Here is a 22,019-nt window from a genome sequence, read left to right as displayed (position 1 = left end):
TCTTTTTTGTATAATTTTTTCCAGTACTTTAGATGGAATCTTAAGTAAGGAAATTGGTCGGTATGCTCTTGGCTTTGAATAGTCAGGTTTCTTAGGTTTAGGTATAACAACGATAATGCCATGTCTCCAGACTTTTGGGTGGTATCCAAACTTCACACAAGCTTGGAGAACTCGCCTTTTCGTTTGTTTGTTTGTTTTTATTCAAGGGTTATAGAGCTATATAACATCAACATCTGCGCTATCCTTTTATTGTCTGACTATGTGACTTGCCGGTTTTCATTTGCACCTTTTTAGTACGGGTGGTTTCTGTTCTGTGCGTCTCCGGTAGCCCGGAAGATGGGCCCTGATGCCAGCTTACGAGGAACAGGGAGAACCAGTCTGTCGGTCCCAAAACCTTCCCAACCCATTTCCACTTATCTTCACGGACGCCCATGTATTTCTTAATCTCTTCCGTCAGAGATACGGTCCGCAATCACCTGCAGGCTATTTAGACTGTACGGAAGAGTCGGCATTCCTGTAACCAGGGTAGCCTATGGTTTTCAGTCTAGGTGTATACTCCCGTACACATCCTCAGGAAAAGGGGGTATTCTGGGAATCGAACCCAGTATCTTCCGCTATCGAGCGAACGTGTTACCCTTTACACCATCCAGCCCTTTTCCCAAGCAAGAATTTCCCAAATTATCTTCATTTGCTATTTTTTATATATAATCGAATAAAACCTCTGGATAGTCGCCTTACACCACGAATTTGAAAGCCTTGATGGCCAAGTTGGTAAGGCGCGTCACTAGTAATGACGAGATCGTCGGTTCGAATCCGGCTCGAGGCATTAATACTAAATTTTTAAAATTTAGTTTTTGTTGACTTTGATTTTTTTTCTTATGTTGATTTTGAAGTATTGTGTTGGAAGTTGTGTGCTGAAATTTTTGTTAGTGGTGATAAGATACTTAATTATTTTTTTTAAAGTTTACACCGTTGAATTTTAACCCATTTTTAAGTGTTTCCTTTTTAAGAAAGAAGTAAATATTACCTTCATATTACGTAATTTCATATATTAAAACACATGATAGTCCCATGATACTTAAACAAATGGAAACAAAAATAAAATTATAGAAATTATAGAAATTATAGAAATTAATAGAAATTAATAGTAATTATAAAATGAAGATAAAAAATTACAGAATCTCGGATATGCGCTCGGTTTTATTTGTTAGTTATATTTGAGAAAGTTTTGGTTTAAAAATTAGCACCACGATTCTTTACAAAGCTTACCCCGTTGCCCAAAAGTATCTCGTCAATTACGAGATTTAATTTTTTTTTTCAGCTTCTTCTAATGATTTTACTATCCTTATTATTTCAGCAATTCTTTCCTCTTCTTCTGGGCTATTTGCGTAGGTGCCTTTTCTTACAATGGAACAAATATCAGAGTTACAATATGTCTCATAAGGGTCTTTTGATGTGTTGAATATTTCATCATTATCACCTGGTTCAGATGGTAAGGGGCTGCTTCTTGCAAAAGATTGCACAGGTGTCAGTATAAGTGGGATTTCCTTAGTGCTTATACGTCTAGGTATAAAATAACTTATAAGGCGTCCAAGTTTGACTCTGGCTTCACGACTTCCCTAGAACATGATAATGTTAGTGTAAGAAAGGTCTCAATTAAATGACTGTTACTTACATGCTGATATAATTTATAGTTTGTCGTGTACGGGTCCACAAAACCCATTTCATCGCAAACATAGTTCCAATTTTCAAATACCATAATGTAGAGCAGCTCTGTTCGAGCTTTTTCATCTTTTTCAAAAAATTTTTTAAAAAAAATATATCGCTCACTTTCCTCTTGAGTAGCTTTGATACTTTCTTTTGCACGTTCCATAGCCTTTTCGTTTGTTTGTTTGTTTGTTTTTATTCAAGGGTTATAGAATTATATAACATCAGCATCTGCGCTATCCTTCTTGTCCATACTATATATCTTTTCATTTTAATAATAAACTTTTAATTTTGGCTTCAACATTGCATCTCCAACAGCCCGAAAATAAGTTCTGATGCTAGCTTACGAGGAACAGAAGGTTAAAAATAACCAAATCTTCCCAAATTATCTCCACTTGTCTTCATCAACGCTGTATTTGTATTTTTTAATCCCTCATTATAAAAATTTGTTTGTTTGTTTGTTTGTTTGTTTTTATTCACATTATAAAAATTGTTTGTTTGTTTGTTTTTATTCAAGGGTTATAGAATTATATAACATCAGCATCTGCGCTATCCTTCTTGTCCATACTATATATTTTTTCATTTTGATAATAAACTTTTAATTTTGGCTTCAACATTGCATCTCCAACAGCCCGAAAATAAGTCCTGATGCCAGCTTACGAGGAACAGGGGGTTAAAATAACCAAACCTTCCCAACCTATCTCCACTTGTCTTCATCAACGCTGTAATTGTATTTCTTAATCCCTCCAAGCAGAGATAAAGCTTACAATCTCTTGTAAGCCAGTTAAACTGTTTAAGAGAGTCGACATGTCCATCTCTGGAGATATCCGTTTCAGTCCTTTTCTTTCCTCTTCAAGCAAAGGACACTCAACTAAAATGTGATGAACTGTTTCCAGCTCTCCACATTTGCAGTTGTAACTATCCTTTTCAATTCCAAACTTTTTAAACCATGCGCCAAAGTTGCCATGGCCTGTGCGAAACTGAGTAATATTACTCAAGATCCTTCGACTATCTTTCTTCATGATCACTCCCGTAACCATTTTGGAAAGATTATCAGTACATTTCGACTCCACTGTGATATTATGATACCACAGATTATAAAAATTTTAACTTTTTTTACTAACATAAATCTTAACCTTTGTTTTATATTGGCATTTTAGAAATACTCTAATATGAATTCACTTGGGCGTCTGGTGTAGTTGGCTATCACGTTCGCTTAGCATGCGAAAGGTCCCCGGTTCAACTCCGGTGTCGTCCATTTACTTTTTTATCATTTTGTTGCAAGTTTTTTTTTTTTTTTTTTTTTTTCAATACGTTATCTTTTACAATTATATTTAGATTTAGATTTAAATTTAAATTTATAAATAAAAAAAATGTATTTATTATATTGGTCTAAACCCCTTCATCTTTCATTCACTTTTTTATATATTTATATTTCATTTTTTTGTTTTTTTTTTTCGTCTTGCCCTGTTTTTCTTTAGTCTCGTTTTCCATTTTTTTTTTTTTTTTAATTTCTCTTTAAGCCAAGTATCTGTATGTCTTTTCATCAACACGCTGGAGATACTCGCGTTCAATCAGACTTTCAATACACTTCTTGATATCCGTGACCGAGGGAACAAACCGTTTTGATGATTGGTCAATTGTCTCTTGAATCAAGTGGACATGAGACAGCTCCTGGCGCGCCTTCATAATACGCACAATACAAGCGTCCAAAAACATGCGGCGGTCATCCACAAGACTCTTTTGCGTATCTTCTGCCTCTTTCTTTTGGTCATTCTTCAATGGCAAGTTCAAGTTAATACGCATTTTCTTACTCTTGAAATCAGTATTAAGTCGATACTTGGTTCCAGGAGCTGCAACAAGCGCCTCGTCAATGGTAGCTCCGCTTGTCTTCTTCTTGGAAGCAGAGCCAGCCTCATCAACATCCATGGCATCACCATCAGCACTGCTAGGCTTGCCGCTGCCGCTGCTACTACCATTTCCACCACTCATAAACAAGATTCGGGCCTTAAGAAGAATTGTCAGTGACCCCTTCAAAAAGTCATCGTCCAAGAGTGTAATATCTTTAAGCTGCTCAATTGTATACTCGAGCGCATCATTGAATGGAAGCAGAATGGCCATTTGGACCATCGATACCATGAGGGTAAAGCCGACTTTAGACGATTTGGAAATGTTGGCCTTGAGCTCACCTTTGGAAAAGTTCCAGAGCCACTGTAACTTGCGGCCAGTATGCTTGCCATTATAGTAACTTGTAAATTTGTCCTTAATGACAGTCAGCTCAGGAGGTAGATTAAACTGGGAGTTAAAGGGAGGCAATGGCCAGAAACTTTCAGCTAGCACGTAGGGGGTAAAGTCTCCCACAGGCTTGACATCAGCGTTATCTAGATACTCCTTAAACTGATCATGCATTTCTGTTGACACAGACATGTCCTGGAACATGCGCTGCAACTTGTTGGTGTAGTCGGAGCCGCAAATTCCCTTGAGCTTTGTAATCATGTTTGTCTCAGCGTCTTGGGACAGAGAAGTACCATGGACAAGACGACGTGCAAGGGTACGCGAATAGGCCTTTTCAAAGGCATCCTTTTCATCAACATACTGGAAGATAGTCATAGCACCGTCGAGATAGGCGTCATTGGATGCGCCGTCAGCATTCTTTGACGACTTGCGTAGCAGTGTGTCGCAGTAGCGGGCTAGCAAGTCTGGAGTCTTGATGGCGCGACCCTTTGCAGGTTTATTTGTGACGCTATTGTTATTGATGTAGTAGCGGCACGCATCGTCAAGCGATTTCTGCATGTCACTGTGGGAGTTGAATGCGGCTTGGACAAGATTAGTGTACTTGCTGTGAATGCGCTGCAGGGTATCAATATAGGCTTGCGTATCAATGCTAGATGCAGGGGCTTCTTTCGAGCCAGCCACCAAAGCATCGACAGCTGCCAAACCTTGCTCCTTAACATAAGAAAACAAATTCTTTTGAAGAGGAATGAGACCACCAGGAACAGATTCTAGGAGATAAAACATGAGCTTGAGGTCGCTTTCTCTGTCGCCCTTAAGAAGCGGGAAGAATTGTTCTTGAATTTCCTCAGAGTGACTCGAGACAAGAACCTGAACACAAGTGCTGCGCAAAATCTCTTCACTTTCTGGCCGCAGGTACATTGTAATTCTGCCAGATTCTTCGCGCAAGCGGTCCGAGGCCTTTTTGAGGTATTCCACAACGCCCATAGTTTGCAAAAACTCGGACGATTCCTTAGAGTAGTATGCAGCTGTGCTTTCAATAAACTGCGCTTCGAAAAAGGAGCGGTAGACAGTCAAGTTTGTCTTTTTGGTATTATTTTCGTCGAGACCAAGAGCCACACAGGATTGGACGACAGCTCGAATGTGCTGAGTAGGGACAGTTTCACCATCACGTTGCTTGTTGATGAGATCCAATACTGCGCCAATGAGTCGGCTGTGGATGGGATTGAAAAGGTCCTCTTTCCAACGAATGAGACATAGTGTGTTGATATCATGAATATGTCGGTGGCCTTCTTCTCGTTCACGCTTAACCCAATGCCGGTTAAGGTATGAGAAGATGTTGTTGAGGTAGCGTGAGCCAATAACATATCTATCCCATTTGCGGATATAGTAGTCGACAAGATTTTCGTCATTGTATATTGTGCTATTGTTAAGGGTTTCAGTCAAGTGTGCTGTGAGGTATTCAGCAAGGTGGTTGTAAATATCGGCGCCAATGAGTGCTGCGCCGCGGGAAACAGTTCCTGCGTTTGTGTGTGAGCTGTTTGGTTGAACGCAAAAGTTGTGAATGGCACTTTATGAAAAAAAAATTAAAAAATTAAAATTAAAATGACAATTCAATTAAGGTAATGGACAATGATTAATTGATTGATAGATTGATCGATTGATTGATTTTTTTAAATGGTTAGAAAAGAAAAAAATAAATAAAAATAAATAAATAAAAAAAAAAGTGGCAAAGTGTGGGGGCAAAGGGGGTGGTGATAGTAAGGAGGGGAATTGTATCTTGATTAACTCACGTGTAGACATTCATATACTAAGAAAAAAAAACAAGTTAGCAAAGTCAATTAAAGACAAAAGTTAAAAAAAATACGTACAAGAGAAGGCTCAATGCCTTGGTTAATATCTTGGATAAGGATTTTATCGACACCATACTTGATGAAGTTCCAACTGGAGAAAGTGAATTGTTAGTATTATAAATGACGAGAGAGAGAGAGAGAGAGAGAGAGAGAAAGAGAGGTGAGAAAAGAGAGTAAAACATACGTTTCATCGATATCGTTTGCAGCTGGGAACGGAAGACCCTGGGTCATTTTTGAGGTTTAAAAAGTTATAAGAAAGAGAATAAAGATTAAAAGGAATATTATTTATAATGAGAAGGGGTTTGGATGGTATAAAAAGATGCAAGATAGCAAAAAAAAAAAAAAATTGCTTATTGAAGCTTTATTTTTTTTTAAAAAAAAAAAAGCAAAGAACAAGAATGATAAAGGTTTATATTTTCCTGGGAAAAAAAAAAAAAGAAAATTTCAAAGGAATTATAAACTAGCTAATTAAAAAGCAAAAAATTGTTTTAATTCTCCAAAAAAAAAAAAAAAAAAAAATTAATAAAAAAATTCTTTCTCAATTTTTATTTTGTTTGTTTGGTTGTGATTTTAAAATATAAATTTGGGTTTACTTTATTTTTTGTTGACAAGGCTTTGGTGGTGATGAAAGTTTTGATGGTGTTAAACAAAAAAAAAAAAAAAAAAAAAAAAAAAAGATCAGCCACCACCTTAAAAAATGATGCGGTTATTGATTTGCGTGGTGCATTGTTGCAAAAAGTGTGACATTAAAGAAGAACAAGAAGAAGAATATGAAGAAGAAGAAGAAGATAAAAATATGTGGCAGTAGTAGTGTAACATAATAATAATCTCTATATTGCACGTGAGCAAATTATATAATCAAGTAACTCTGGTTATGTTAAAATAACAACGTTTGTTAATTTCCCCCCCCCAAAAAAAAAGCAAATCATCTATACATTTCAGTCTTAAATTTAATACCATGGTTAACACTATTAATAAATTATATTCATATATATATATATATATCCCATTTATTGTTGATCTCTCTTACCTTTCTCACTAATTCCTGCTCGATATCCGGTCCATGAGTCTAAACATAGAAATTGTAAAAGTGGTAATCCACGAAACAAGTATAACAATAAGAAATGATACCAGGGCCCGTTGGCGACCACATACCGCTCCATTGTACGGCGTGGGATCACCATTGAGAAGAAACCGGTAATCAAAATTCTTATTTGTTCGACACACCCACATGGAATCAAATAGAGTCTGGAATGCAAGCGAGAGATTGGCCGAGGAAAATATAATGAAAAGCAAATCTAACATGATTAACCGCATCTTTTCCTTAAGATCACGTAGTCCAAGAGGTTTTGATGAATACTCATCGTAAGAAATGTACATGAGATATGCCACCGCACAAGTCTGCACAACAATGGCCATAATGGTCGAGGCCTGTTGCGGGACTGCAGTGTAGTGAGATTTCTCAAAGATGGAACACGCTAGTCCAAGACCACATGCCGATAACACAATGTTGAACAATCGCAAAACAAGTGGAATCATAGACCCCTTTAAAAGTACATAGAAAATCTTGGGCAGCCATTTTTTCTTCTTTTTGGCCACATAACTTCGCATGTGTTCACGATAGTAATGTGGCTGATGTCTGTAGTCCCCACCCATAGGGCTGCGCAAATCCGTGGATCTTGCACGCTTTGATTCGTCTGAATAGTTATCATTGTAACCACTACTGCGACCTGCAACCCCTCGACCCATCGCCGTACCTGTTGCATATTTTTCTTGAGTAGCCGAGTCTAGTATCGGCTCGACACCATACAATGGTTTAGGTCTGTCGCGGTCGCTTTCCAGATCATCAAGCATGGCGCCACCAGGGATGAAGCAACATACTAGGTATTTAATCATAGACAACCCGCGCATCGGTAAGTTTTTAGATGGCCGTTCCGTGTCCACCTGACCGCCCCGCCACTCGTCGTCCAAATTGTTTTGTGCATTAAGTTCACTTGCATCGATCCTTGCAGACCGTTCAAATACTTCTGGGTGGATTGTACTGACCACAAATGGGGTCCAATGGCTTGCCCCGGATGCTAAAATGCTCTTCTCAATTGCAATCATCTCTGTGAGTTCGTTTTCATGTGCAATTACAGATGTGTTTTCCGAAGCTTCATCATTCTCATTTTGTTCCTCGGTATTTGTCGGGTGCTTGTTTGTGATGTACCCCCCGAGTCCGGCTTCTAGTAACCCGTCAAATTGCCGAGATACCGCCTTATGTGCTGCAGGACTAGTTTTGTTGTTAAGAAACTGCGCCCGATATGCCACAATCTTGCTGCGTAATTGTTCCTGTTGCAATTGCTGTAACTCCAGCTGTTGTTGTTTCTGAAACTCTAGTACGACCCGCCGCGCCGTCGCTGGATCCACATGTAGACCGCTAACTTCCTCTGTTTCCGTTGGTATTATTGAGCTCTGTTGTTTCATATGCTGCAGTGGGCTCGGAGTGCGGCCTAAGTGGATTGCTGATGAGTTTGGAGACGCTGCCGCGGAGCCTGGTGAAAAAGTCGATGCTGTTAAGTTTGCAAGTCTGCTATGAGCTTTGACCGCGTAAGGTGACCTGCTGCTATTGTTTTGTGAACTCAAAAGAGACTGCTGTTGATTTAAAGAATCTGGTGCTACTGATTCGCTTTCGCGATGCGCTTGAAGAAGTCCCTGTGTACGCCACACAATATCAGGTTCTCGAGAATGGCTTATTGTTGCTGGTCCAGGTCCAGATCCGGACCCTGGGGAGTTTGCATTATCGTCGAGGAAATCAAATGTTGGAGTCAGAGGCTCATTGTTTTCCAAAAGTAATGGCTTGGTAGTATTATTATTGGTATGATTGATGGGTGCGGGACTATATAGTTGATGAGGGCTTGGTGCAGCGCCAGGAGCTATTCCTGCAAGTGTAGTTTTGCGCGAAAGAAGAGCACGATCTGCAACAAATACTGGAATAGGCCGTGCAACAAGCGCATACTGACTATTGGAATCTCTAAGTTGGGACCCGTGGCGCGATGGAGCGGATGTACGGTTCGAGGATCGATTCATTTGTGTGGACAAATTTGTTTGAGTTGTTGCAGTAGAGTCGGTTAAAACTATAGGAGGTTTAATAGATGAAGAATTTGAAGAAGATGAAGAGGATGATGGAATAGCTAGCGATGGAGGTGACAAGAAAGTGGATTGGGTTGTAGTTGAAAAAGTTTGGTCTGCTTGATGGGTCAAATGGTTGTTACTGTTAGTACTATTAGTAGTACTATTAGTATTCAAAGCATTTTGGTGGTCGGTGTTTGGAGGCGGCTGAGGCCGTGCCTGGCTATTGTACTCGGAGGCAGAAGTGGTAGGTTGCTGATGGGTATCCGGAGAAGGTTTGTGGTCCGGCAAGAGGACTGGTAAAATGTTCGGGACGTTAGCCATTGATTATGAAAAATGGGGAATGGGGAATGGGAAATGTTGAATGATGATGAATGGTGATGTAAATGATTAAATATAAGGATTTGGAAAAAAAAAAAAAAAAAAAAAAGCAGTTTAAAATGGAGAAAAAAAAATTATGAACTGATGGTGTTTTTTTTTTTTTTTTTCTTTTTAGTGTGAAGCAATACTTGCAGCAACAATAACAAATAATATATATAAAATCTACGATTCTGGAAAAGCTTCTTTGTTGTTTTTTTTTTTTTTGTTTTTTGTTTTTGGGATTTAAAGTCTGAGTGCAAGACAAGTGTCTGGTGATGCAAGTGTAAAGCTGGAGAAAAGATAATTTCTTTCTTTTTTTTAGTTTCTATATAAGCTTAGGGATATTAGACTTTGAGTATTGACTGTTGGATAATCAATAAAAAAAGGGAAAGAAGCAGTGTTAGATGAGATTAATGAAAACAGGATTTTGTTAAAGAAATGCAATTTTTTAATGGTATATTATTTTTTTAAAAGTAAAAGAAAAAATAAAAAAATTTGAGTATTGGAATCTTTAAAGAAAACATTTTCTTCAATATTTTTGGTAATAATTTAAACTATTTTTTTTTTTTCACAATATAACGAAAAGAATTCAAAGTGTATAAACATCAAGTCATAAAAACCAAGTCATATTTTAAATTACTTAATTTGGACATCATTTTCTCTCATACCTACAAATTCATTCATCAATTATCTATTTTTTTTTTTTTTTTTTTCAAACAAAATTATTATTATTTTTTTTTTTTTTAAAAAAAAAAATTTGCTATACAATTTCTGGAAATCAATCCAAAAGATTATTATATATGTATATATAAAATTACAACATGCTTTAAACGACAACAATAACAGCATCATCAACAAATGGACTCCTTTTGTTTTTTTTTCAATTTCGTCTCCTAATAGTATAAAAAAAAAAAAAAGAGCACCAACAACACCTTAAAACAAACCTCCTTCTAATGAAAAAAAAAAAAAGTGTAAAAAAGAATTATTCAACAAGAAGGAAGATGATATAGGAGATAGATAAAAATAAAAATAAAAAAAACCACGCACAACACTTTCAAAAAAAAAAAAAAAAAAAAAAACATACACACGCTCAGTGTCTAGCGCGATGATCGCTTATCCTTCTCTGTCAGAATGGCATACGCCTTGCGGGCCAACTGTGGCACTGCGCGTTGTGAAATCATCTGGTTGCTATCAGCAGCTGCGGCACCAGATCCAGCGTCTTCCTTTGCTGGTGTCGTCGACGTGCTGTTGTTTCCTTCTTTATTATTATTATTATTATTTGTTGTTGTTGTTGATGGTGATGTTGATGTCGCTGAGCCATTGGTTGAAGTTCCATTAGCTTGTGAATCAGTACTAGGAGTACCCTCTACCGGGGTTAATTGAGTAAGTTTCTTAATGCTCTTGACAATCTCATCCGATTCCATGAGCAGCTTGCGCAGACGCTTGTCGTCCGATTCAAGAAGTTGCAAAATCATCCATGTAGCAATGTGCTGGAACATGGTCTCATCGCTCTTCAAAAAGGTAATCAAAAAGCCACGGATACCTCCAGATGGTGATAACCAGTGGTCCACGAATGCATTGTAACTGCTAGCCTTGTTGGAAAGGTTACCAATGGCAGCTGCACTATTACCTTGGATTTCCACATTTGTTGAGTGTGTCAGGACAATAAGCACGTCCAAAATACCCTTTTCAAAGAGAGTATTTTTAGGGGCATCGCCAAGGGCAATAACAGCAAGACATGCTGTCATTTCACTCTGGACACTGGGTGGGACATTCAAGATGCGTGCACGAATCTTTTCAATTGCGCCAGCTTCAGCAATTTCAACGCGGTTCTGTTCAGAACTGGCAGCCAGGTTACGAAGAGTCGAAGTGGCATGACACAAAATTTCTTCATTTTCACTCACGTCAAGAAGATGCACAAGAGGTGGAAGGAACCCTTCATTAACAATAAATCGCTCATTGGCCTTGTTGATGGAGACGTTGCGGATACAAGCAACAGCTGCAAGAACAAGAGGGACAGGGGTAGACTCGAGCAAAGCACGGAGATAGGGGAGACCCTTTGCTTGGACAACCTCAATCTGGTAGCCAGAGTCTGAGGCGAGATTGCGGAGTGCAAGTGCTGCCTGGCACTGCACGCGGGGGCTATTTTCCGGGCCCATAAGTTTGACGAGATGGTTGACGAGCATAGGTTGATCTTCAGCAAGTTTTTTACGGTTTTCCGGGTCGACGGCAATGTTACTGAGAGTGGTAGTGCAGTAGTATTGAACGTCTGGGTCCATTGACTCGAGAAGTGACACGAGTACTGGAATAGCACCGGCCTTGACAAGCTCCTGTCGGTTTTCGTCCGAGTGGGTCATGTTGAGCAGCGCACCTGTGGCATTGCGCTGGACACGCATGTCCTTGGAGCGAGCCAATTCCGCCAGCGGATAAAGAGCGCCCGAGCGCGCAATGATGGACTTGTTTTCCTCGTGTGTCGCCAAGTTTGTCATGCACCCAACAGCGTTGCATTGGACCTCAACATTGTCTGACTGCATAAGTCTGATAAGAGGCCGCAAGCCACCCATTTCGACAATAAGTTTTTTATTGTTGCTGTTGACTGCAAGATTTCCAAGAGCTGCACTTGCAGCACGTTGGACTTCAACGTCGGAAGACTCGAGAAGGAATAGAATTGGGCGAAGAGTATCACGGCTAACTTCACGGATGCCTAAGAGTGTGTTAGAAGAGGAAGATAAAGAAAAGAAAGTGAAAATATATATATATATATATATTTGTAAGAAACTTACACTTTTCAGTAATTTCGGCAAATGCAAGGGCTGCGCTTCGTTGAAGCTCTATGTTTTTTGAATTGGCCAAAGTTGTGAGTGCATCTAGAGGGCCGTTATTGAAAAAGTCAACCTCGTCGCGCTAGAAGAATTAGAATAAATTAGAATAAATTAAACAAAAAAAAAAAAAAAATTAGTTTTGTTTGAAAAAAACTCACGTTATCGAGATAGTGTAACAGAAGAGAAATAGCATCGCGCTCTTTTGCTAAAATATGGTTATTGACAAACCCTTGGTTCCCATCTTGGGAGCGTTCTGTAAATAGTGATTGTTAGTATTATAAATATTGGTAGTAATCAAATGGTATATATATATGATGATGATGATGATTTAGACTGATAAGATCCAGGAAATAGATGCAATCGCCATTTGCATATATTTTCACGCGTCAAATAAAAAAAGATGATGATGATGATTATTTTAGCCTTCCAGGAGAGAACAAAAATTAAGCAAGCAGTCCATTAAAGATTAGATTATATCTAGAACTTCTTGATATGCAATTAATGGTTTTCACAATTCAATCATCATCACAATGTCTTTATGAAAAAAAAAAATGTTTGAATTGAATTGAATGGAAAAGATTTCAAAAAATGAGACTTTTTTTGTTTTGTGTGCGGAAAAAAAGAAAGAAAAAACGTGTTTCTTGAGAGTGTGGATTTTGCAGTTGTGAGTTGTTGTTGTAAAAAAAAAAAAAAAAAAAAAGGCAGCAGCCACCAAAAAAAAAAAAAAAAGGAAGCAGCCATTTAGAACTTCATCAAGCAAGCCAAACAAGCAAGTCAAGTCAACTAAAAGCCCAGAATATAGAATTTTCCACCGTGGAGATGATAATGATGATGATGATGATAATGATGGTGATAATGAAAACTCTCAATTTGTAGAGAAACATTTTCTCTTTAAAAACAAACCAAAAAAAAAAAAAAAAAAAAAAAAAAACAAGGCTTCCTTTATTTTTATTTTTTTTTTTCTTTTGTCTCTCTCCTGTAGGTTCATCCAGATCTTTTATTATCAATTTGTAAATGTGATTTATCTCATCTTTTTTTTTTTTTTTTTGTTCCTGGATTCAAATAGATTTTTATCAAAAATTATAATAAAAAAAAAGACCCCCTCCCATCTCTGGGGGGAGGTTTAATTGATTGAGAAGTAAAAATAATAAAAATAATAATAATAACTTACCTGAACTGCAGCAGCAACCCATGGTGAACTAAGAATAAAAAATTAAAATAAAAAAGTCTCTCTGAGAGTGGCGGTGAAAAAAAAAAAAAAAAAAAAAAAAAAAAGTTATATAAAAAAAAAGAGTTTAAAAGTTGTGATTGAAAAAAAAAATAAAAAAAAAAAAAGAGAAGAGAAGGATTTTTTTTTTCAGTTGGTGAATGATGAATATATTAAGTTGCTTCTGAATGGGGTTTTTTTTTTTTTTTTTATTTTTATTTTTTATTTTTTGATATTTTTTATGCTTTTATTATTTTAGCAATTCTTTTCTTTCTTTCTTTCTTTCTTTCTTTCTTTCTTTCTTTCTTTCTTTAAAAAAAAAAAAAAAAAAACTTGAAGATTAACTTTGCTCTGCTCCACTTTTTCTTCTTCTTCTTCACCAAAGAATTCGTTTTAATTTCTTGTAAATTGTATTTTTATTTTTTGCTTCTTCCTTTTATTTTCTTTTTTTTTAAAAAAAAAAAAAAACTAGAGACAAAAACTTGTTTGATCGTATATATATATATATATATATATATACTCTCTCTCTCTTTCTCTTCTTCTTCTTCTTCTAATTTTTTTTTTTTTTTTCAACTGCTAATCTTTTAGTTTCCAAACAAAAAAGATAATATTATTAAAAAAAAAAAAAAAAAAAAAAAAAGGGGGTATAGTAGAGTAGTGAGTTAAGTTGAATAAAAAAGAGATTGTAGTTTATAATAAGTTATAAGTTGATTGCTTGTTTTATTTTTTTTTTTTTTTTGTGATTTGTGTTAAAATGGTGGTGGTGATGATGATGATGATGATGATAAGTTTTTGACGATAATTTAATGGTGGTGATGGTGGTTGAGGGTTGAGGGTTGAGGGTTAGTTTTCTTTTTCTTTTTTTTTTTTTTTTTTTCTATATCAATGGAAGAGAAAAATAAAAAATAAAAAATAAAAAAAAAAAAAAAAAAAAAATTTAAAGTGGCAGTTTTTTGTTTTTTTTTAGTGATCACACGGGGAGGGGTGGCGGCGTTGTTTTACTTATATAAGAAAATTGGCTGGCTGGCTAACTGGCTGGGTTTTGTGTGTGTGTGTGTGTGTGTGTGTGAGAGATTATTTAATTAATATACACTGTTTAATAAAAAAAAAAAAAAAAAAAATTTTTGAATAAATTAATGAATATTTTTTTTTTTTTTTTTTTTTTGGTGGTGGTAATGCAACTTTTATTCTTTTTTTTTTTTTTTTTTTCTGCGGCTGGGTGCAAGGCAAAACACACACAACAACAACAACTAACAGCCACAACAAACAAACAAACAAACAAACAAACAAAAACAAAATTATGTAGAGTACTCTAACTAGTTCTTAATTTACTTATACATTCTCTAATTTACTCATATATATAATGTTACAGTAGAGTATATATCTTCAACATCTTTCCTCAACTTGAATATATATCCTTTAAATTAAATTAATGGAATGTTTGTATCAGATAGATTCAATTTAATCTTTAAAAATTTAAAAAAAAAAAAAAAAAAAAAAAAAAACAATTCATTCATTATTCTATTTTATTTTATTTTAAAAAAAAATTTTTAAAAAAAAATTTCATCTCTATATAACATATATATATATATTAATCTCATAATAAATTTCTTCATACTTCATATAATAAAAATCTCTTGTCATTACTTGGCTACAATGTCTAGCTGCTGTAACCACTCTGCCCCAAACCAAATCTGTCCAAACCTCCGCAATGGACCCTTCTGTAATGCTCCACGAGGAAATCCTACATCCACCACATAATGCGACCAATCTCCCTTAGCCACAGTCCCAGACAAGTACGCATTCTGAATTCCAGTCAATGGCAACCCACACGACAAAACCCACCGTGCATTCACATGAGGCCATTTACTACTCCGACTACGTCCAATTCCTGTTGCACTATCAATTCCTGAAGGAATATCTAAAGAAACAACACCAGCCTTTTGTCGGTTCGCCCACTCAATGCACCCAATAACAGTTGCAGCATCATCCTCCCACAAGTCATCCAAAGTCGTCTGGTACCCTTGCAAACCATCAATAATTAACTCAGGAGGAGAATCCAATCCATTGATTTCGGCAATCAGCTGATCCAACCGTCGCACAATCTTACCACGACATGATTGTACCGCTTTGATTTGTACCCGAACCTCCGGATTCACCTGGTCACCTGCTGCTGCATCGTCATCACGTCTCAATTGTCTCGGGTCTTCGTCACACCCAACAACAACAGCAACAATACGTACCTGTCGGTTAGCCAAATGACGTGCAGCTGCTAATGCTCTGGCACCTGCACGTGTATTTCCAGCAAAAACAACAACAAGTGGTCGTGAGTTATGGTTACCATAAGTGAACCGAGATGATCCTCCAAGTGCTTGTAAAGCCAACCGAGCAACTCCACGGCCTGCATTCTCCGTAAGCATTGTCTCCGAAATTCCAAATGTTTCCGATGTCAATCTTTCCAGCTCCACCATTTGCACTGGTGATGCACACGGCACTTGCTTGCCATTGTTGGACGCAATGAACTTAAGTTCTGTGTAGATGAGTGGTCGTGAGGGTCTTCGTAAAGAAGTAAGTGGTGGAGGCGACGACGTCAAAAGTGCTGAAATATTACTCACACTGTCATCTACATCCACATCATCATCATCTTCTTCTTCTTCTTCTTCTTCTTCTTCCTCGTCCTCCTCATCAGCCTCATCCACATCATCAATTACAGCGTGATCAGATCCCCGACCATTACCATCATCATCCTCAGCACTCTGCCAGCGCGATTTGCGGTCATGTTGAATCACCATTTCACGATGTCCATACTTCTCTGGAGGTTGATATCTCGAAGACTCACCTTTGATCTTGTTGAATGCCACAAGTCGTTCACCAGGAAGCGTATGGTCTTGCTGTCGAATCTCATCAAACACATGTGCCTTATCGAACCTATCCAAATTGGCTTGGAAATCAAACTCAGTGTCTTTAATATCGGTAACATCTTCAGTTGCCCAGCCATCACTCTCAAATCCCATGTGTGAGTGTGTACGCAAATGGCTAGGAAGAAAATGCTGGTTATTGTTACCTCCACTTCCAGATCGTTTATTTCGAGTGCCGCGTTTTCCTAAAGATTGGCCTTCATACTTGGCCTTGGAGCTTTTCAAAGCCTTTTGGGTGAGAGAAGAAACTTTTTTGCCCTTGTTTCGTTTCATTAGTTTATTCCCTTGTTGTTGTTGTTGCTGCTGCTGCTGTTGTTGTTGTTGTTGGTGTTGTTGCTGGTGAGGAGGAAGAGCAGGATAACTATATCCATTCTTGGTATATGGGCTACCTCCATACCCTCCACGGCTTTGGTATCCATACTCAGAATCAATATAATCCCCATCTGTAAGAAACTGGCGTGGTCTAGTTCCAAAACCACCAGCTCCTCTTCCTGAGTGATTGTTCCCACCATAGTGATTACCTCCATTTGACCGGTTTTCTTGCTCAAAATCCACATCGGCCGTATAAGGATTTGAATCAACAGAGCTTGATGATGAGCTTACATTCCCATCATCATCCTCTTCATCTTCATCATCGTCTTCATCTTGGGGCCGAGGAGAAACTTGGAAATATTTATTCTGGGAGTTTCCAGAATCCGCAGTTGTTGTTATCTTAGCTCCAGAGTAAGGAGGAGGAGCAGGTGATGGAGCAGCAGGACCAGCAGAAAGAATTGCAGGATCATTAAAAATTGCAGGTGCTGGAGTAGTTTGCTGAGAAACTGAAGAACCCTGTTGAACAATGTGCTGCTGCTGTTGTTGTTGTTGTGGTTGTTGTTGTTGTTGTTGGACCTGAGGAATTATAGGCTGCGGATGAGAATAAGCCTGAGGCATTGCAAGAATAGGCTCACCATTATTATTACCATTACCACCTGTAGGGTGGGTGGGCACTGGTTGGTATACCTGTGGAGGAGGAGGTTGAGCCGGGGTCTCTGGGGTAATCACGTCGATACCCGAGACCTGGTCTCCTCCAATGGCATAGAGCGGGACAGTAGTACCAGAAGAAAAGAAGTAGACTTGAGAAATATAATTTGTTAACTAAAACTAAAACTAAAACTAAAAAAAACTGTTTATACATACCATTGCTAAGAAGTAATTGACCATTAGCTACATCTGTGACCACACCTTGGATGGAAGTTCCATCTGTGAGAGTGACCTTAACTGTAAGGTTTTTAAATTGCGATGCCATGGAACGTAGAGATGGAAATAAATGTTTCAAGAGAAGCCAAAAAAAAAAAAAAAAAAAAAAAAAAAAGAGAGAGAAAAAAAGACTTGAAAAGGTTTTTTTGTTTTTGTTTTGTTTTGTTTTTTTTAGGTTGCTTTTTGGTGTTTTGGTTGGTGGTGGTGGTAGTGATGATATTGATATGGTGGCCAGTGGTGGTGATAACAAAAAAAAAAAAAAAAAATTTTAAAAAAATAGAAGAAGAAGAAGAAGAAGAAGAAGAAGAAAATGCATTAGTCACGTGAGTATTAAATGATGATGATGATGATGATAGACCACCACCACCACCACCACCACCACCACCACAAACAAAAAAATATTTAAATCTTTATTAATTAAGTCTTTACAGAAAGAGATAACCAAAACAACAACTTGAATTCCATTTTAATAATATTAAGAAAGCTTTCTGTCTTCAAGTTGCTTAATCATTTTTTGAAAAAAAAAAAAAAAAAAAAGTATTAAAACTCAAATAAATAAATCTATATATACTACGCAAAATCGACATCTACAAAAGTCCAACTTTTAGAGCTTCTCATGACCAGCCTATTGTTGAGGCATTTTTCAATACAGTGGAATATAATTATTATCATATTATTTTTAAAGAACCATCATTCATTTTCATTAATTACATCAAATTCGTAAAATAGCTAGGAGACATTAATTACAACTTGGCGCCAACGAGCTCAGCGTACTTCTCAGTAGAGAAGGACTTAGGTCTCTCAATGGGGGCACCGACAGCACGGTCAATAATGACCTGAGGAAGGACACCAAAGGCACGAGAAACACCAAAGAGAACAGTGTAGTAAGACTCCTCAGTGAGACCGTAGTACTGGAGAAGGACACCAGAGTGGGAGTCCACATTGGGCCAAGGGTTCTTGGTCTTACCGTGCTTAGTGAGAACCTTAGGAGCAACCTCGTAAATGGTAGAAACGAGCTTGAAAAGATCGTAGTCAGGCATGTGCTTAAGAGCAAACTCACGCTGAGCAGTGTATCTAGGGTCAGTCTTTCTGAGGACGGCGTGACCGTAACCGGGAACGACACGGCCAGCGTTAAGAGTCTTCCAGAGATACTTCTCAATGGCCTCAGGGGTGATGTCGCTACCAACCTCCTTCTTGAACTCAAGGAGCCACTCAAGGACCTCCTGGTTGGCACGGCCGTGAAGAGGACCAGCAAGACCGTTAAGACCGGCAGAGAGGGAGAGGAAGGGGGAGGAAAGAGCAGAGGCAACCAAGTGGGTTGTGTGGGCAGAGACGTTACCACCCTCGTGGTCAGTGTGGATGGTCAGGTATAGACGGAGAAGCTCAATGAACTCCTTGTTCTCACCGAAACCGAGGAGGGAAGCAAAGTTCTTAGAGTAGTCGACACTGGCGTCGATGGATCCGAGCTTGCCATCCTTGAAGACGTTTCTGTAAATGCGGGCAGCAATGTTGGGGAGCTTAGCGAGGAGATCAATCGAGTCCTCGTAGGTGTAGACCCAGTAGTCCTTCTTGGGGACACCCTTCTCGTAAGCCTTAGCGAAAGAAGACTCAGACTCAAGAGCAGCGACGGCAATGGTGAATTGAGCCATGGGGTGAAGAGTGGCAGGGCATCTGTCAATGAGATCCTTAACGTGGTTGGGGAGCTCGGAGCGGGCAGCAAACTCAGCAGAGAGAGCGCGGACCTGGGACTCAGTGGGGACCTCACCAGTCAGGAGAAGCCAGAAGAGACCCTCAACGAGGGGCTCCTCACCACCGGGAGCCTTGGGGAGCTCCTTCTGAATGTCGGGGATAGTACGGCCACGGAAGCGGATACCCTCCTCAGGGTCGAGGACGGAACCCTCCCAAACGAGGGCCTTGATACCACGCATACCACCGTAAACCTGGTCGAGGAGAACCTCGCCAATGACGGTGTTACCGTGTTCCTTGCGGAGCTTCTTAATCTGTTCAATCTTCTCGGGGAGGAGCTCGGCGAAGCGCTCCTTAAGAGTGGGCTCCTTGGTGGAGTAAGCGCGGGCAGCGATAGCGGAAGCGGAGCGACCAGCAGCCATCTTGAGGGTAGAGGGGCGGATAAAAGTGTTTCTGATGAGAGAAGCCATTTTTAATTAGTATTCGAAGCGAGTATTTATATGTGTTTTTTGAGTCGTGCAAAGTCGCCGGAGGGTTAGACTAAGGGTGCCGATTATAGGGGGTGGAGAATAGAAAGAATGGACAAAAGGAAGCTTGTACTTGAGCGGACCAATTTGCCGAGATGGAATTGAGGGTTGAAAAGGATTTTTTTTAAAAAACAAAAAAAAAGAAGATTTAAAAAAAAAAAAAATTCTAAAAATCTAAAAAAGTTGGGAAAACCTGGGGGGATGCCTGCCTTTTTATAAAAATTACGAAATCACCGCCAAATTACCAAACTTGCGCAGATTATGTCAGCCGGACCCGCCTGGCCAATCACCCCGCGTGTAGCCCGCCAGTACCCAATTGAATTGGAGTTTCCTTGTCCCGGCGGGCGCTCTTATTGACATATAAAAAAAAAATAAAAAAAAAATAAAAAAATGTCGTCGTCGCAAACGGCTGACTGGCTGTTTGTTTATTTGTTTATTTATTATTTTTTTTATTTTTATTTTTATTTAAAAAGGTCTGAAGCGGTGCGGATTTCCAAGATGAATGATGGTGATGGTAATTGTGCCTGTCTGGCTGGCCTTCTTTGGCTGGCTATTTGGCAATCTAATTTAGTTTAGAGTGATGGTTGTAGACATAATAAATAGATAAATATAAATAAATATATCAATGGATATCAATGGATATCAATGGATATCAATTTATGATGATCTTTATAATTGACTATACAGACTAATGACAATCATGATTATCATCTTCATAATCATAATCATAATCATCATCATCATCATTTGGCTGGCCAACTGGATGATCTTCAACAATATACTTCCTTCCTTCCTTCCTTCCATACATTCCTACATCACCAACCACCCACCTACTCCTCTTGTTTCTTTTCCACTTCCCCCCGCCAGTCCTATCCATTCCCCCGCCAGCCCTACAGGCTCTTTAGGTCTTTGTGCCACGGCTCGTGCTTTGAGTGCTTCTAAACACCGCCTTCTGCCGCTTTCTGCCGAGAGCTCCCGGGTGTTCGGGCCCCTCCTTTAAAATTTCTCTCTCTCTCTCTCTCTCTCTCTCCCTCACAAATATATATATTTTTAACTTTTTTTCTTTTTTTTTTTCTTTTTCTTTATTTTAAATTTTTGAAATTTAAATTAAATGGCGGCTGGTAAGCAACACGCCCATTGGCTCTAACGGATTAACTGCGTCCGGATTATTTTTAATTATATATTTTGTGGAGTATATATAAATATATATATATATATATATATATATATATATTAAAAGCCTTGAGAGGGAGTTCAAAGTAGACTGACTGGATGGATTCTTTGGAGGTTTGTAAGCCATGCATTGTATAATAAGTGAATCTTTTATATTTTCCAATTACACACAATGGCGGCTACATGCTGCCTGTCAATCTCTCTGTCAATTTTATCTGGAGGTCTGTCTGGCTGTATGGCTGTCTGTCTGGCTGTCTGGCTGTATGGCTGTCTGTCTGGCTGTCTGGCTATCTATGAGCTCAACAGTCTGAAAGCCCTTTCACTTTTGCGGCCTTTTTTTTTTTTTAAGCAATAAAACACAAATAATAGTAAACAATCATAATGGCCCCTTTTATTTTTTTTTCTTTTATTTTTTTGTGTCTCCATACAAATTATTTTATTTATCATTCTTATTCAAATCATCATCATCATCATCATCATCATCAATAAAACGTAGAGAAAAATAAAAAAAACCTCTTTTCAAATTAATAAGTCTTGGGAAAAGACCTCATCACCTTTCAAATTATATACCAAAGTATATACTTGGCTAGACCTAAAGTCTATATCAGGAAGGTGGGGTCTTTTCAACCATCTTTACAATCCTTTTTTTATTTTTTTTTTATTTTTTCATAAATAAATTTTCATCGTCCATTTCTCTTTCATCGTATAGTTTTATTTTTTTTATTTAATTTCTTATTTTCCCCTGAATTACATTTTCATTATTTTTTTTTTCATTTCCTTCAATCCTTTCATCATCATCTTCTTCTTCTTCTTCTTCTTCTTTGACTTCCTTTTCTCCAACCGCCTAAATGTCTCTCAAGAAAGATCACTTCCTGATTTAGTAATATTGGATATCAATTGTATTTATTTATTTATTCATTCATTTTTAAAGCATATGTTTATATATATATATATATTTATTTTTCCATTTTATTTCTAGCATAATTGGCCTTTTGTTCATACCATTTCCGCTGCTCCAGACATAAATCAAGCCGAGGCCCCACTCTGATTGGCCAATTCGCCGTGCTTTTGCCCCTCCTTTTTTTATTTTAAATTAATAAGAATTTTTAATTTAATAAGAATTTTTTTTATTTTATTTTTATTTTTATTTTTATTTTTATTTTTATTTTTATTTTGCTGCTGCCTCT

At 37.9% G+C, this 22,019-nt stretch overlaps 5 protein-coding genes across 5 annotated transcripts; all 5 read right to left on the bottom strand.

Moving 5' to 3' along the window:
- Positions 1 to 3,225: 3,225 nt before the first annotated feature.
- On the bottom strand, positions 3,226 to 6,023 carry SAPINGB_P005144 (uncharacterized protein; the record flags this gene model as incomplete). The annotated part of the gene is made up of 4 exons (XM_031999859.1): positions 3,226 to 5,509; positions 5,733 to 5,749; positions 5,811 to 5,883; positions 5,977 to 6,023. The coding sequence occupies 4 exons, from the start codon at positions 6,021 to 6,023 to the stop codon at positions 3,226 to 3,228; spliced, it is 2,421 nt and encodes an 806-aa protein (XP_031855750.1).
- An 807-nt stretch (positions 6,024 to 6,830) lies between these two features.
- SAPINGB_P005143 (uncharacterized protein) lies at positions 6,831 to 9,227 on the bottom strand (the record flags this gene model as incomplete). Its single annotated transcript, XM_031999858.1, has 1 exon — positions 6,831 to 9,227. One exon carries the CDS (start codon positions 9,225 to 9,227, stop codon positions 6,831 to 6,833), a length of 2,397 nt encoding a protein of 798 aa, XP_031855749.1.
- A 1,133-nt stretch (positions 9,228 to 10,360) lies between these two features.
- Positions 10,361 to 13,278, bottom strand: SAPINGB_P005142 (uncharacterized protein; the record flags this gene model as incomplete). The annotated part of the gene is made up of 4 exons (XM_031999857.1): positions 10,361 to 11,967; positions 12,047 to 12,167; positions 12,244 to 12,338; positions 13,257 to 13,278. The coding sequence occupies 4 exons, from the start codon at positions 13,276 to 13,278 to the stop codon at positions 10,361 to 10,363; spliced, it is 1,845 nt and encodes a 614-aa protein (XP_031855748.1).
- A 1,657-nt stretch (positions 13,279 to 14,935) lies between these two features.
- SAPINGB_P005141 (uncharacterized protein) lies at positions 14,936 to 17,495 on the bottom strand (the record flags this gene model as incomplete). Its single annotated transcript, XM_031999856.1, has 2 exons — positions 14,936 to 17,322; positions 17,387 to 17,495. 2 exons carry the CDS (start codon positions 17,493 to 17,495, stop codon positions 14,936 to 14,938), a joined length of 2,496 nt encoding a protein of 831 aa, XP_031855747.1.
- A 694-nt stretch (positions 17,496 to 18,189) lies between these two features.
- SAPINGB_P005140 (uncharacterized protein) lies at positions 18,190 to 19,602 on the bottom strand (the record flags this gene model as incomplete). The annotated part of the gene is made up of 1 exon (XM_031999855.1): positions 18,190 to 19,602. One exon carries the CDS (start codon positions 19,600 to 19,602, stop codon positions 18,190 to 18,192), a length of 1,413 nt encoding a protein of 470 aa, XP_031855746.1.
- Between the last annotated feature and the right edge of the window lie 2,417 nt (positions 19,603 to 22,019).

This window comes from Magnusiomyces paraingens, assembly GCF_902498895.1.
Source record: "Magnusiomyces paraingens strain CBS 517.90 genome assembly, contig: contig4, whole genome shotgun sequence".
In the NCBI taxonomy this organism is placed as follows: domain Eukaryota; kingdom Fungi; phylum Ascomycota; class Dipodascomycetes; order Dipodascales; family Dipodascaceae; genus Magnusiomyces; species Magnusiomyces paraingens.
Note: the sequence above shows the minus strand (reverse complement) of the source record. Positions and strands in the feature narration are given on the sequence as shown.